General features: G+C 39.2%; 1 protein-coding gene across 1 annotated transcript in view; it reads right to left on the bottom strand.

Annotated features, from left to right (window-relative positions):
* The window catches only part of ca16b (carbonic anhydrase XVI b), a 129,285-nt gene extending 113,477 nt beyond the window's left edge, over positions 1–15,808 (bottom strand). Inside the window, exon 1 of the mRNA XM_089009336.1 lies at positions 15,118–15,808. Coding sequence (XP_088865462.1) covers positions 15,118–15,205 — 88 coding nt within the window. The 5' untranslated portion in view covers positions 15,206–15,808. The remainder of the gene's footprint in view (positions 1–15,117) is intronic.
* Positions 15,809–16,526: the final 718 nt, after the last annotated feature.

Raw genomic sequence — 16,526 nt, 5'->3', positions numbered from 1 at the left:
AGAAAGTGTGTGTAAGGCAAAAAGTGTGTATTCCAAACATTAATTTCACATAGGAAACCATTAAAATTAGAATAATCCGTTCTCAGGTCCACATAAAACATAATTTTCAACTAAATAAGCCTTAAAACTACACACAATATACCTTATTTTATGTATAATAAATATGCTATGGTATTGTAATTAAAGAAATAAACTGTACTTTATAATAAAGTTGTTTTATTCACCTTTGTGATGGTCGTTGATGGCTTGATGGAATGCATAGCTTTTTGCATCAAGTGTCTCATTGAGCTGTGGGTTGCACATCTTGGAAGTTGTGATATTGCACCAGCAACAGATGCAGGCAGACACACTAGAAACTTCATTAATAGCTGGTTCCCTTGCTTGTCTTTTCTCTTCAAATTGTACAGATTGCTTGTGCGGGTTATTTGTGGAGACTGATTGATGGGATATTTTAACCTTGCCGTCTGCACTCTGCGTTTGAACTATCAATAAAGTTGAAATGAGTCCAACTTTCACTGTGTTTTCTATCCATGTTCTCACCTTTTCACTTTTGCTTTTTTTTCCACCTTTGTTTTTTGCTTCACAATGCTGTTGTCATGAATTGTACAGTGCATTTGAGTTACTCTGGAAAGCCAGTGATGTATGCATAGAATATATTTAGCACAAGTTCTCATCCAAAAATTCTAAACTGAAACAAAACAGTTGCAATGTAATCATGCAATGTAATCATAATATTCAAATATATGCATGCGTAAAAGTAAACAGATTGATTTTGAAACTTGAGCTCTCAATGGTCCTTGCTCTCAGCGGACCTCTGCCACAGTTAACAAGCTCCCCAACATACCTTTGTTCCTTTTTTTTACCCATATGTACTGCCTTCTGTTGGGAGTCTTCACAAAATGTACCCCTGGAGTGTTTCTATTTTATAAAAATAACATATTGGATGTGTTTTTAGCGCAACCACAGTGCACGGATACGTTACGTTTTCCATTACTGCCAATCAAAGCTGAAGATGATAAACAGCCAGCTGTGACTACTGCAGAGTGACTTCTCCCTAAAGACGATAGCCAGGTGTTCGTAGGACTTTATTTCTTGCATTTTTGCGGGTACCATATAAACGCGAAACCGCTTTAGAATGTTTTATGTATTCTAGTTGGTGCTTCTTGGCAGGATGACAAAGAAAGACAAAAGATCTGAGCATTAACAACTGCGAGGCATCATTTCCAAGTTCATTTTGTATTCTGTAAATACAACAGCTGTCTGTCTTGACGCTCAAGTGCCATTTTTGTTTTGTTTCATCAAAACAGTGGGAAGAAAATTAGCAACCAACAGTAAATTCAATTCATAAACACGCAATTTAATGAGAGCCAAGGTGCATTTCCCATATTTTCTACAGCTGTTCAAAGCAATCAAATGTACGCTAAAAATCGTATTCATTCAAATCACCTGAAAGCCTTAACACAAGTTGTCAAACTCAAGGCCTGGGGGTCAGCTATTTACCTGCCATATCCTTGGCTGAGTTTGGGCCACTTTTAAGCAACTTGTGTACATGTGCTGCACAGGTGTGAAACTCGAGGCCCGGGAGCCATTTCCCACCCACCACACCAAGTTGTGTGGCCCTCGAAGAAAGGGAACACTTCAGTCATTCACTGCAGGATGATCTGCAAAAATGTGTCCACTCCAGTGCCAGGGTTTTTGTAATTTTCACTCGAATCCCGGGACCCACAGAATATTGAGTTTTAGGACTACATACACATTAATAAACATTCAATGTTCAATATTTTCAATTCCTGAATAAATTCGGGAATGACAGTGAATGAGTTAAAGGACAACCAACGTCACTTTTTTGTTTTTTAACTGACATCAGAAACGTTTTATAGCTACTAAAATACCCAAAACACGCAGTATGATATTTTTAGTCAAATGCAAAACACCAATAAAAATGACATAAAGTGTCCAAAATCAGCAAAAAATTGAGCTGCGAATTGGGCATTTTCAAAAAGTCCCGCCCCCAGTTTGTGATGTCACACCAAGACGTCTTGCATTGCTTATGAATCAAAACAATGGCTTCAGATTCTGTGAATATGCTTTCTTGTTACACATCCAGTTATGAATATGATTCAAATAGTTCTGAAGAGGAAAGCATACATGTTTGCAATCGAATAAAGAATTTATTCCATGCCATTATGAGGCAACATTGAGGGAAGATGTCTCAACAAAAAAAAGAGGCACAAAATGGTGACCTCCAGTGCCCACCTCCGCTTCCGCAGGCTGATAAATTCCTTATACGGAGTTTGGATGCCCTCTTCTACAATACAATGTGTCTTTTTTTTTTTCGGTCAGGGGCGGTCCTTTAGTGACGTCACGTACGGACTCGTCACCAACTCAAAAACAAGACTTCCTGAATATTCAGTGCGAGTCTTAAAACGTAAAATATAGCTATATGCGGTGGAATCTTATTAAAATATGCTCAGTAGAAGTCATTTGAAGCCATTTTACAAATTATGGACACAACTTGTTCGGAGACGTCGGTTGTCCTTTAAGTGACAAGGTAACAACATTGCAAAAAGCAACATTAACAGTGTTGCTGTTATTTCCTACTGAAAATAATGATATACTGAATTGAATATTTTATCGAAAGAAATCTGGAAGCAAAACTATTTTGAGATTCTTGGCTAATTAATTTCTTCTTTTTTCTGTGTATCATTATGTTTAACTTTGAAAAAAAAAATCTCACAAATTCGTTTTTAAAATACCCAGAAAAACAGTATCGCATGAACACTATATTCCGAGAACTTCAAATATAATGGCTAAAAATCTGTTCCACATTTACAAACCTTCACTTTTGAACAGACATTCCAATTATACTTCCACTTCTTTTTAATCAATTAATCAAATCATTAATTTAGCCACACCTGGATTACGAAGAATGAACTCTCTTTTAAGTGCGATGTAGCCGAGAAAGGCAGAAAAAAGTAAACATTCCCATAAAGTTAACAAGTTCTACAAACAGGCGAAACACAACAAGTCAGCTCAGAGCCAAGTTAGCAGACACCATTGCACTGTCCAAGAAAGAAGAAAAAAATAATAAATCCGAGTCGGGTATTTGCCTGACACTACTTTTATGACTACTGATTCTAAATTCAATTAGTTGCTAAAAGTATGAACATTAAAAACCACTTGCCGGGCTAGCATCATTATAACATGATACAGATATGATACATTTATATGATTTCAGAGGAATAACGACCCTCTGAAGGAAAGGAAACACAACGCACCCTGCACCAAAAATGATTTTGACACCCGTGACCTAGTCATATACATTTAGGGACTGCGCTTCTAATTCCATAGTTGACGACAGGGGAAATTAGCCTCACGGATGGGGACTTCAACTGTCAGGCTACGATGAATGTAGCCTGAAAGAATGAAAACAACAATGAGCACAAAGCAAACACATGCTCCGTTGATGCATAACAACACAATACAGGAAGAAGAAGCCTGAAGGTTTCCATTGTTTCCACTCTCCATGGGGCAACGCTGACTGACAGCTCAGCTGTAAGCAAAGCTGACACGGTATCGCATCACGGCAAGATTGTTTAAGGGGAAAGAGGATGTTGGGACTGAAGGACACAGGACATTTATTGATATGGCCGAGTCCTTGAGTGCAGCAGTATATGTCCTTTAGTGACACTGCCTCACAGCCTGGACATTCATCACGTTTGTCGAGAAGCAAAGGAAATAAGTGCATTTGATTCCCCAGCAGTGTTTTCCCTTTGTTTTGTAACAGCCTTGTCCAATACCGTTCATGTGTGTGTGTGCCTGTGCGCATGTGTGTGAGTGTGTGTCGAATTTATGTGTGTGTGTCTTTTGTGGCTAGGACAGATGAAATGATTTGGAGTGAAGTGGCAGTGAGTCATTTCTAATTGATTAAAAAGCTACTGTGACCAGCAGTCTCTCTGCTAAAAGAGAGTGATACTCACCACACAGATTGCCTGGGGTTTTGGGCAAGTTAAACATCGTCAAAAAACTACCAGTGACGTAGCGCTACTCAAATTATACAACATCTGCAATTTTTTTTTAAATTATATTCATCTGATGTGCTGTGTTGCCACAGATGGCAAACTCCCCATTTATGTCCACTGGCCATTTTGGCCATTTGTCACATTAAGCCAGAAATAGTGCACTGCCATGCAAGCCAATTTGATTCTGATCAAATCTAGTGGCCCCTGGCACATTTCTGTAATGCCTTTTTCTTCTTTTGATCCATTAAGCCCATGTGCTGTATGGATGGGAATCGAGCAATGCTTCCAATTTGTCCGATCTAACTGTAGTTGTGTGCCTCCGAGCTTATCGATTGCTATTATCAACAGCAGCCAGATTTTTCTGACAGTCGCACAGTGAAAAACAGAAACTGCTCAATGTGTGTTTGCACTCTATAAAGATGAAATGCAGAAGAAACTCAAAGGTGACAATCTGAAGTGCCATATTTTTTTAACATAAACGTGGCTGCGTGTTCCCAACTGCAAAGAGGACAAGGACATTTCGATAATATTCAATACGATATACACGGTACTTAACATGTTTATTGGACCACCACTCAATGAAAGGTTTATGTCGCAGCTGTCCAAAGTTAACAGCCCTGGTAATTACCAAAATCGCAGTTTATGCAAAAGTATCAAGAAATCCTGATCCAAAATGATGTTTTTACATGAAAATATATTATTATTGTGATCCAAGAATTTGTGAATTTATTGTTTTACAACAGTATTGAACACATGTTAAACCACATTTTTCTTGTTGTTTACAGCGCCATATTATAGCTATTCAATTGCATTATTTACCCCCCCTCCCCCCGGATGTTTGAAAGCCGTATTTGGGCATTAAAGTTAAGATTGATTTTGGAACACCTTGTGCTGTTTCCAAAAGCTGAAATAAGTCCTTGTTGAAAATAAAAGTGTCCGCGTTGGATGTTGGATGGTCTCTTTGTGTTCCCACGACTGGCGCTCTAAAAAATTTAGAAAGCTGTCCCTGGACCATCCTAGTCAAAACTCCAGGCACGCCATTTTTAACAGGAGGCACTGTGTCCCAATTTTTGACTGACCACATGTTACAGTGTTTTGCTTTTTTGGTTAGCAACTGTGCAGTTAAGTCATTATTACTTATGTTTACGAAGAAAAATCAAAGGGGTCTAATTGGGAAGAGGGGCCAATTTGTTTCAAGTGGATGAAACGCTGGGACATTAATTGAGACACGTCTATTAGAGCAGAGGTCACTGTTGGAAGAAATCTAGTAGAGAGTGTTTTCTTTCTGCAAAGCAAGCACAAAGCTGTTGCACACGACTGAGCACAAAACATGAAATAATGTGGGCATTGTCAATTTCTGCCAGCATGAACATCCCAGGATAGCATTATTATTGTTTCTATAATGAGAGTCCCGACAACCATTATACTTTTTTTTCTCTTCCATCCAATGGACCAGCTAAATGGTCATTGCAAGAAAATGAGCAAACAAAATTATGTACGCAAGTGAAAAGTGCTCAAAGTTGCAACGTTTTTCCCAAATGACTATTTACCGAATAGTACAGGCACCTGGCCGAAAGACACCGCACAAAATGCTGAGTCGAGATATAGACTTACAGCATATGGCCCTAATATCATCATGATTTTATCATCATGAGGCAGCAAGAATTGCTGTCGAACATTTTACATAGTGGAGCTATTATCGAGAGAAATTCCAGAAGGAGTTCTTTACCCGTGAAACTGTAAAAATCACAAATGTCCAATCGGCGTCAAATCTGAACGTCCTGAATGACATGCTTAAAATACACACTCATACACACACCAAATGGGGGGGGGGGGGGGGGGGGGGGGGGCTCACGTCCTCCAAACTCATCAAGCGGAATAAAATCCCTGATCATTTAATTCAAAGAGTATTTCAGGCACAATAAGTGCAGATAATTGCTCATTGATATTGAACAATCTCACACGTCCACTGAATAATTTGACTCAGAATCCTTTTGTTCTCCCACATATCCTGTTGAAACTGTGAAAATGTGTCAAAAAGTGTCTCTAGCAGTCGCCAGAACTGTCTTTCAAAACATGGACGACGGGCGCGCCACACCACAACTCGCCCACTCACTCTGTTGTCAAGAGAACCAAATCTCAAGACTTGAGATTTTGATGTGGAGAAGTAACTCATTCACTGCCAGACGATGTGCAAAAATGTGTCCGCTCCAGTGCCAGGGTTTTTGTCATTTTTATTCAAATTGCAGGACCCACAGAATATTGAGTTTTAGGACTACATAAAAATTCAATGCAGTGTAAGAAACCTAAGACTCTCTTCTTTCATCAAAAAAAAAGAGTTAAATCCTAAATTATATGGGTCTAGAATCATCTGAACTTGAAATGGGGGCGGCTGGACAAAATACAATACAATACATTGATATATATAGTGCTTTAACAACAGCTTAAGCTGTAACAAAGTGCTAACATGGACAAAAAGCAAATGCTGCTCCCTCGTGGAAACATGGACAGAGGCCTGACCAGCGCTTTATCGGCACCGCTCACAAAAAAAAAAACCAAAGCCAAATTAATTCAAGGAATGGCGCTACACATCATGCTTTTAAATTCCCGAATAAATTTGAAAATGGCAGCAGTTAATGAGCTAATTGTTCATACTTTCCATTCATAAAGACGGGCTGATAACTGACAGGGAACATTATTATTTTGAGCAGACAATTCACAGCTATGTTTCCACATACATACTAAAATGCAATGATGTTGGTTGTTTTTATCATGGTGGCTGTCTTTACAAGCCGAGGAGAGTACGATCACGAGAAGCTAGCCTCATAAAAAATCATTCATAACAGAACACCTAGACCACATTTCCACATCTAAATCCTTTTTTTTTTGAATAGTCCTACTACAAACGTGATGAAAGTCAACTCAACTAACGTTGAGTAGAAGCTGATGACATTGATACAAATGGAAGGAATCTTTTGCAATCAGAGATAATCACCCCAAAATAGAAAGCTCACATACCAAATTTATGCGAAATATGCAAAAGCAGCAGTGTGGGCTGGGCGAAGGCTTTCCCGCTGTCGTATGATTGTATTCCCAGCCCCCCAAAAATAAAATAAACTGTCTGCCAGCATGTTTGCCTCTGGGATAGCCAAGTAACATTTGCACATGTCCAAAAGAGGGAAACATGTCCTCATTTTGGACCTACCACAGCACCAGGCTCTGCATGGTAGAAATTAGCAGTTTTTGCAAATAATCACGTTCTTCATGTGTGATAGAATGATTCCCTTCCCTCCATTTACTTATTGTTGGCTTCTTCAATTTGAGGTAGGATTTTTTTCCTCTGCTTGACGTACCGTATTTTCCAGTGTACAAGGCCCACCGGAGTATAAGGTGGACCCCAATGAATTGTGTATTTTCAAACTTTTCCATATACTGTGTAGGGCACAATGGACTATAAGGCACACCTTCAAAAAATGAAAAGAGTTATTCAAATATAAGGCACACCACATTATAAGGCGCTACAGTAGAGCCCACAGGGGGAAATGGAGTTGGTGGCTGCTGACAGGATTTGCGAGACCTGTTGTGGGTGAATATTACTTCACATATAAGGTGCACGACATAAAAGGCACAGTCATCTTTGAAAGAAAATCAAGGCTTTTGGGTGCGCCTTATATAAAATATTGTGTGTGTATCTTTATGATGGGAAAACTTTATGATGTAAAGTATTCATTGTGGTCCGGAATATGTAAAAAAATAGTGAAACACATTAATCATTATATTTCAAAATAAAAGCATGTCTTCACAAAAAAAGACTGAAGAAGATCTGCAAAGACCAGTGGGGAAAAAATCCTCACTGCTTTCCAAATATAAGGCACCCCACATTATAAGGCACTACAATAGAGGCTGAGAAATGGATTCATAGCCGCTGACAATAGTTGCGAGACCGGTTGTGGCTCAATATTATTTCAAATAAGGTGCACCTGCGAATAAGGTGCAGAGTCATCTTTTGATATACACCGGAAAATACGGTACATTTAAAAACAGCAATGCTAATTACATTCGACAAACTCCTTCGGTGCTTTAAGTGATCCTTCTCAAGCCAAAAACGTGATAAGTGATGACTCTAATTCACACACTTAAAGTCAGTGTGTTCGTAAACTCGACTAGTCAGCACTACTTGAAGTTCAGACATGACATGACGTACGAGTCTGCTTAAATATTCACAAAAAGTTTTTCTTCCAACTAAATTAAATGTGACAACAGCATGCTGTCTTGGCAAAAAAAGAATATAAATTAGAACAGCCCATAGGTACCTCAATGAGACTATGTGTGGGAATTTGACATCATTGACTTGATTGACTCGAGAGTAACAAGAACTTATTTGGGGAATGTCTGAATAGCCTGAACTCCCAAAGTGACTTCATCACATTGAGCACATTAACACTGATTCAGTGTCGCTAACTTAATGTTATTCTCTTTTAGACCTCTAACTTGTTGAGACAGAAACATTAGTATTCTGTTGGTTTCAGTAAAGTAGCACTTTAGTGCTGCCCTTCTGAATGAGGACTAAATAGGCTGGTACCACATTCTGGTGATATGACAACCACAACGCTGGAATTCCGTTTTTGAAATATGTTATTCATAAATGTGTGGGTTCATAACAGCAGTAAAAGTACCATAAATTCCGGACTATAAGCCGCTACTTTTTTCCCAATCTTTCAACCCTGTGGCTTATTCAGTGATGCAGCCAATGTATGTCATTTTTCTAATGGCCGCCAGGTGCGCTCGAGTAGAAAAGGTAAGATTAAGTCCGACACTGAGGATGATGACGTTGATGGCTTCAGTTCAAAGGAGGAAAATGAAGATGGCTTACCATGATTTTTACCAGTATGTTCTTTTATCAGACCTGTTTTACCAGACCTGTTATACCGTGTTGCTATTTTGTTGCTAGCGTGTTGTTACCATGTTGCTACCATTTTACTGCCGCGTCACAGGCAGCTTATGTTATTATTGTTAAGTTATATTATTAAAAGTTTGAAAACTCTCTCTACCGTCTTTCTTTGTAAATATGCTTACATGTTTTAATGTGGGCACATGCGGCTTATATACAGGTGCGGCTTGGGTATGTGTAAATCGGTTTCCCTCTAAAAATGTAGTGGGTGAGGCTTATAATCAGGTGCACTCTATAATCTTGAAATTACGGTACTTATTTCAGGGAAAATGAGTTCATGCTTTGTGAAGTAATATCAACTACAAAATAAACTGTTGTCTTCTGTGGTGCGTACTTGTATTTAGGTAGTCTGCGTAACAAATCTGAAATATTTATTTCACCAACTCTGGACAATGGGCACAATCATTCAAATGAGAAAAGGGTAACAGTATTCCACTAAAACGACCTTGTTATTGTTCAAGAGTGATGGGTGACGCTCTTGTAAATTCAATACTATTTGAAGTTATTCCGTACTGCAGACACTCTTTGTAAGAACATTTGACAGCTCGTTGCTAACAGCAGTACTCGGAAGCTTCCCAAAACAAGGAACAAATGTCACAAGTGTCGAAATGTGACATATCCTACTGCAGGGTCATAGCTGCCAGTTTACTTTACTAATGTAATTTGGAAGATATATTTGGTCAAAAAGCAAGGGGGACTCGGGCGTAGGAGCGAGTGAGCAATGTAAACTGATGGAACATCTGCTACCTGCAGGCAAGGTAAGAAGATATAGGATTAATGGGCCCATTAACATGGATTATATCTCAATGTTAAATAGCTCAATTTAAGTGGCTAGGAAGTGAAGTAAAGAAGAACCGCAACTGACAGATAAAATGAACCACGGACCGTTACCTCTGTGACAAGCTTTGGGTAGGTTTGAAAAGTAAGAGAGGACTAGTGAATTGTATTCTCCATTTATGGTATTCCTTTTTCAAACGCTACAAAAAGCTAAAAATAAAAAATGATTCTGGTAATGAATAGAACAGGTTCGTTCACGGTGATGGCTGAGCACCATTAAGTGAAAAGAGTACAGTTCAACTAGATTTTCCAACCGTCGACCTTTTCGTTCGTCCGGCAGTAAGCCTTTCTGCCGCGTGTCAGAGGTCCACTGACGTATGCAATATGAAATAAGTCTGCTGTGTTCACAGCTTGTAAGGCGACAAGTCAATAAAACGACAGGCTGAGGGCATGGAAGCGGGGAACTTGGGAGCATTGTGGGCCGTGAGGGTTGTGATTAAGACAGAGGCATTCTTCTGTTGCATCACCGCGACTGATATGGAGGATAATTGGTGCCACACACAAGTAGCAACAACATCAATCTGGGCCAGAACTGCATTTAACGTTCTACCAATGCTATCAACAGTGAAGGATGACATTTGAGGTTTTTAATTATACGGCTGAATAATAAATTGAGGGGGTGTCACTAATTTCAGGCTATTCCAGTTCACCACAAGTACAATCATTCACTTTGGTCCTCACTGCGTTGCGAGATGAAAACAGAATATGCATGTTTAGCTCTGTGCTCTTGATTAAGCGCTATTGCAGGCAAGCTGATGGATTGTGAAGCCGTTCAAAAAGTGTCATTTAAAAAAAATGTTTTTGTCGATCTCGCTCAATCTTCACACCCGCAGAGCTTACTGTCCCATTTTTCAGAAAGAACCCTTTTGGTTTTCAATGATGTCGAATTCCAGAAAGCCTTCGTGGAAGTCGTCGTTCTTAAATTTTCATTTGGTGGATATCATGTGTCAGGTAAACATCTAAAGTAAGAACTTACATTTGTTTTGCTTACATTTTCGGATATCTTCATGAATTACCGTATTTTCTGGCGTATCAGGCGCACCCAAAAGTCTGCTTTTTGTTCGAACCATGACTCTGTGCCTTATATGTGAAGTAATGTTGAGCCACAACAGGTGTCTCAATGACTGTTAGCAGCCACCGACTCCATTTCCCCCTGTAGAAGAAGTAGTGCACGGTCCATGCTGGAATATATAAAACATAACCCCAACCTCTACTTACAATGTGTTGTGTTATATAGAAAACGATTTTTAACCTTGTCATATTTTGAAGGTACGCTTTCTAGTCTGGTGCACCTTATATAGGGAAAAAACTTTGAAAATGCACCATTGGTCGGGGGTGCGCCTTATGGTTCGGTGCGCCTTATATTCCAGAAAAAAATATGGTAATTTGCAACGATTTATGATGATCAAAGTATTATTTTTGATAATCGACTCATTATTTTGATGCCTTTATTCATGAAAAATTATCTAAATCTTCAAAATTTCTGTTTTGATATTTTACAGAAAAAAACAGGAACTGAATCACATCTTTTTTCACTCTTAATTTGCGATATTTGTTTTTATAAAGGAATGACATTTTTTTTAATCCACCAATTAATAACAAAACAAACAAGATTTAATTAACATAAGGAGCAGGCAGCCCCATTTCATGCTGCAGGTCATTTCATATTTATTTATTTGTTCTCACAGCATGACACTCATCTGATATTTTTTCCTGTCAGTGTGAACAGGATTTTTTAACCCGACCAAGGTCCCAGTATGTGGATATAAAACGGATATGTATGTGTTGCAATGCTGTTAGGATGTTGAAGTGATGCTCATCCGCCCGACAGCCCATCAAAAAGGGACAAATGTCACAAGTATTCAAGAAAACAGACGGTGCAAAAAAAGCAGCGGCAGACAAAGTAGCAGAAAAAAGTCAGCGGTGGAGAAAAATGCTGTAGAAGTGATATCAATTTAGGGGAACAGGTCACGTCAAGCAGAAAATCCTTGACAACAGAATAAGAAATAACTATCAGACTATATATATATATATATATATATAGTCTGATAGTCTGGTCATGAATAAAGATTTAGTGGCAGTAACAGTTGAATGATTTCTTGGAAGATCCTTGAGATGGCCGAGGTCGAAGGTCATTTTGTCAGTGACCTGGTTGCATTATTCATTTATTTGTTTATTTATTTATTTGGCAATTCCTAACCAACTATTTCCTCTGGCAGTGTATTACCTGATTTAACTCAAAAAAATAAAATACATTAGAAAAAGCTAATTTTCATCCAGACAAGAAAATAAAAGCCAATTAAAATAAATTAATAAATAAATACAATTGCACATGTATGGGTTCAGCGTAAAGAGTAGGGGATAAAAATCAAAGAAGTGTATGCGAGTTTTGCTTTTTTTTTTTTTTTTTTTTTGGGGGGGGGGAAGTGAAGACCAGAAATAGTGATCAGAGATGGTACAGTTGGAGGAAAAAATAAATGAGCGTATTTCAGGCTACAAAGTGACAACACCAACAAATTATACTCTCTGAATTATGTTCCAACTGGAAAATGTTTGGCTGTTGGAATGAATGCTTCACTGCTGCTTTTAACTTTCATTTTAATATGGCGATTCAGCTATGGGAGAACAAATTTGTCAGTAATGACAGACAACGACTGCCAGTTGGTAATCTTTTCAATTCTTCTTGCTGATTTGATGATTGTTGTCATCCAAGCATATGGGGGAAATGGTAGGGAAAATTAGAGCAAAAAAATTACATTGCTGCCCATTGTGATCACACAAACGTTATGCAAGTATGGTCAAATTCTTTATGAAGAAAACACAATCAAATGAAGAATGCATTCTTAAAAAAAATGGTTCCTAATAAAAAAATAAATATTCAATAGCCAATCACAAAAGGACTCTAAATAGCGATATAACCTGTTTTCAAAGAATGCAATCAAGTGGAAAGAACAACGTCCTTCAAATGAAATTCAGGTTTGTGTAGCACTGAACAAATAAACGTGGATTAAATCAATCTTTGAGGTTTACTCTTAAATAGCTGTCAGCTAATGCTAAATATCTCTGCATGCATCATCCCACTTTTTTTACACAGCGATAATAGTACAAATATCCACTGCATAAAACAATTATAATGAGTATCAAGAACTCCTGTACTTAAAATTTGTGATGCCTCATGGATACAAAACTGTCAATAAGACCTTTCTGGCACAGATGATGATATGCCAATGTGTAAAACTACCAAATACTGCACATGTGAGATTTTTAATGTTTTTTTTTGTCTCAAGAATCAGTGTATGCCATTAGCAGCCTCCAGAAGAATGCAATAACTTGAAATAAGGGTGGTAGCGTCCCGATACAATGCCCAGTATGAGTATTTGGCCATTGCGATGAATAACACATTGTTGTGACTCAATCGAAAACAATAGAGGGACAATGTCAACGAATATCTCGAGTAGAAACAAAGAAGGCACCAAGGACACAAAACAAAGTAATTGTGTGGCCATTCAAGTACTGTAGATAATACATATTGAATAACATAAATTATGTGTGATAGGATGAAAATCAATGAGATTGAAAAACTGCTTCTTCAGTATAATGCACCGACTGGATTGTGCATATAAGATCTTGCTCCCAACACTAATGTGACTCACTGGATACATTGATCACCCACTTTGGATGCACAGGCACAGCTGGTGGCAGTGGCGTAAGCATATCTCTGAATGGAGGAAATTAAATGACAGGGAAATTGTTAAAGATCATATGATCGAGGGTAGAAATTGGACAGTTTTGCTTTTTATAACGTACTGCAATTCATTTCATTATATCGCACAGACATACAGTGGAATGGTTACCACTTAATGCAGGGCACATATAGCAATCGACCTTTCACACTGTGCCTGGGTAGAAATTCAGCACGCGCTGCATGTCAAAAGAGTGAACAGCTAAACTGTTGGAGACTGCACATTATCAAAAAAGACCCTTATAAAATCTGACAATAAAAATAAATTAAAAAATATCACCAAAAATGTTGCTGAACAATATCAAAGTGGTGCAGATTTGGAAATCACCAATGAATTGAAAGTCAGATTCAAGAAAAAAAATATAAAATAAAATCCACAAAAGAAATTCCACATCAGTTTTAAGTGACACTGTCAAAGAGCTATTTCTTGAACAACCCTGCAGATGACAAAACAGCATTTGCATTTCTCTGAATGAGATTTTTGCACAATTAAATGCAAGTTGAATGTATATAAAATCATACTGGAGGCATTATCACACATTTTCTTCTAAGTTGCATCAGGGAAAATGCCCCTCCAACCATTGTCTAAACCGCTTATCCGCACGAGGGTCGTGGGCGAGCTGACGCGATCTTCGGGCGGTCTTCGGGCAGTAGGTGCGACACCTTGAACTGATTGCCAACCACTCATAGGGCACATGAGGACTAACAATCTATTCACACTCACACGTAGGGACAACTTAGAGTGCGCCGATTACATGCCATTTATGTTTTTGGAACATAAGAGGAAACCAGAGTACCTGGAGAAAATCCATCCATGTAACATGCAAACTACACACAGGAAGGTCAGAGCTGGAATCGAACAGTGTACCTGCATACTGTCAAGTGGACATGCGAGACAGTCAACTACCACAATGAAATGAACTTAACAATTTGTATTTTTACGTCACACTGCAACACGAATTTGACATCCTGTTTTTTGTAACACGGAATCAGATCCCATGTGTACTTAATAAACTGTCCGGTGGATGTAAAATGAGTCACAGTCCGATACTTGCTGTCTAGCATACAAAGGGGGCAAGTGTCGCCCTCATCATAACAAGTAGATATACACGCACACACGAACACACAAAGGCGTTTAAGACAATTTGATTCGAACTTTGGCTCAAATTAAAAACACAGACGATTGTAAAAAATAGCACAAAAGTGGTTCGCATCCCTACCAACAAACTGACACGCTGAAATAAGAAAGATCGTACAAAACGACATTTTTAAAAGTTAAATCAAAGAAGAAATAATGTAAATGTGACGGATATTTTGCGCCACGGTGCGGCTGCAGGATGATGAACGTGCACAGTAATAAGCAAGCGAGCTTCAGGACGTGTCGTATTGAACGTCGCGTTTTTCAACGCGTTTCATATCGACATAACAAGAATAGATATGATTAGAAGTAAACACATAAACATGCATTCAAGGATGATAGTCATTCAAATACGAAGCTATTGTAACACTGGTCTTGGTAACACCAAAGCTAGCTTGTGTGCCGCAAAGTAAACGCCGCTACTTACCAGGATGACAGTCGCCGTGTTCGGGCAATGTTAGAAGAAGCATTACGGATAAAATCCACCAGCAATTCTGTTCCCGTCTCCTCGGCATGTTAAACTACTCATGGAGAGCAACGAGGAGGGAATGAGTGACAAAGTTTCTGAGTGTTTTTGTTCAGTCTTTTGGTTTGTTATAGGAAAAGAAGGAGGGTGACAATCCCACGCGTGCGAATGAAGCCTTTCCCTCTCCGACCAAAAAAATAAGTTGATGCCGCGACGCACGCAAGCATCAAAAAAAGAACATGTCTTGCATTCCCCCCGTTACAAAATGGTCTGCGTTGATCCAAGTTGGGGCTCTTTGGGCTTCGAGGAATAACACGCCACGGCTGTATGAAAGCACTTCCAAAGCGGGGCTCTTAGGACTCCACGACGGGCTACCGCGGAGCCACATTCCCGGAGAGTGGAAGGGGGTCAGGCGGCGATCAATGGCTGTCCTTAACTACACACGAAAGGGTGGGAGGAAAAGTGGTCCGATAATATCGATTTGAAGTAGCGATCGGATCACTCGGCGTTTATCCGTGATTGCGAGCGACACGCAATGCGAAGAAAAACTGCTGCTGGAATTGTCCCATTCTTCCATCCAGGAAGTGGCCTAGCGGTCATGAATGCATGCATGCATGGATATCAGGCGGCTGCTGGTCCCATCCTGGCGGACAGGCTGACTGCGCGCGGGGCGGAGTGAGGGCGAGGAGGCGGTGCTCGGATTTGCAGAATGCAAAAAAAAGAAAAGATTTTGAGCTGAGACGCTGGTCTGTTCCTCAGAGCATTGGCGGTCCGAGTTTGATGGGCGCCTTGTCCCTTTTGTGCCCTCCACCCTATCAACTGACATTGATGATTCAGAATCATCTTTATTGGCCACGTATGTAGAACACACAAGGAATTAGAACACGCTGCATTAGTATGATCATAAAAAAGACGTGGCAAATAAGTATGGAGGACACTAACTCATTCACTGCCAGACGTGCAAAAATGTGTCCACCCTCGTGCCAGGGTTTTTTGTCATTTTCACTCAAATTGCAGGACCCACAGAATATATTTGAGTTTTAGGACTACATAAAAATTCAATACAGTGTAAGAAACCGTAGACCACACGTGTCAAAGTCAAGGCCTGGGGGCCAAATCTGGCCCGCCGCATCATTTTTTTCGGCCCGTGAAAGCAATCAAACTTTTGAAATGGAATAATGCTTGCTAAAATCCTAAACCTCAATCACAGTCATTATTCTTGACTTCAGATTTGAAAACTAGTTATTCATTAATTTGTTTTGCACTCTATATGTAATACGTGGAGGGGATTAAACATTACAATTGCTTGCCCAAATTCATAACAGCCCTCGAGAGGAAACCATAACTAGAATGTGGCCCGTGGCAAAAAA

This window comes from Hippocampus bargibanti, linkage group LG12 (assembly GCF_051943395.1).
Source record: "Hippocampus bargibanti isolate YZ-2025 linkage group LG12, ASM5194339v1, whole genome shotgun sequence".
NCBI classification, from domain to species: Eukaryota; Metazoa; Chordata; class Actinopteri; order Syngnathiformes; family Syngnathidae; genus Hippocampus; species Hippocampus bargibanti.
Note: the sequence above shows the minus strand (reverse complement) of the source record. Positions and strands in the feature narration are given on the sequence as shown.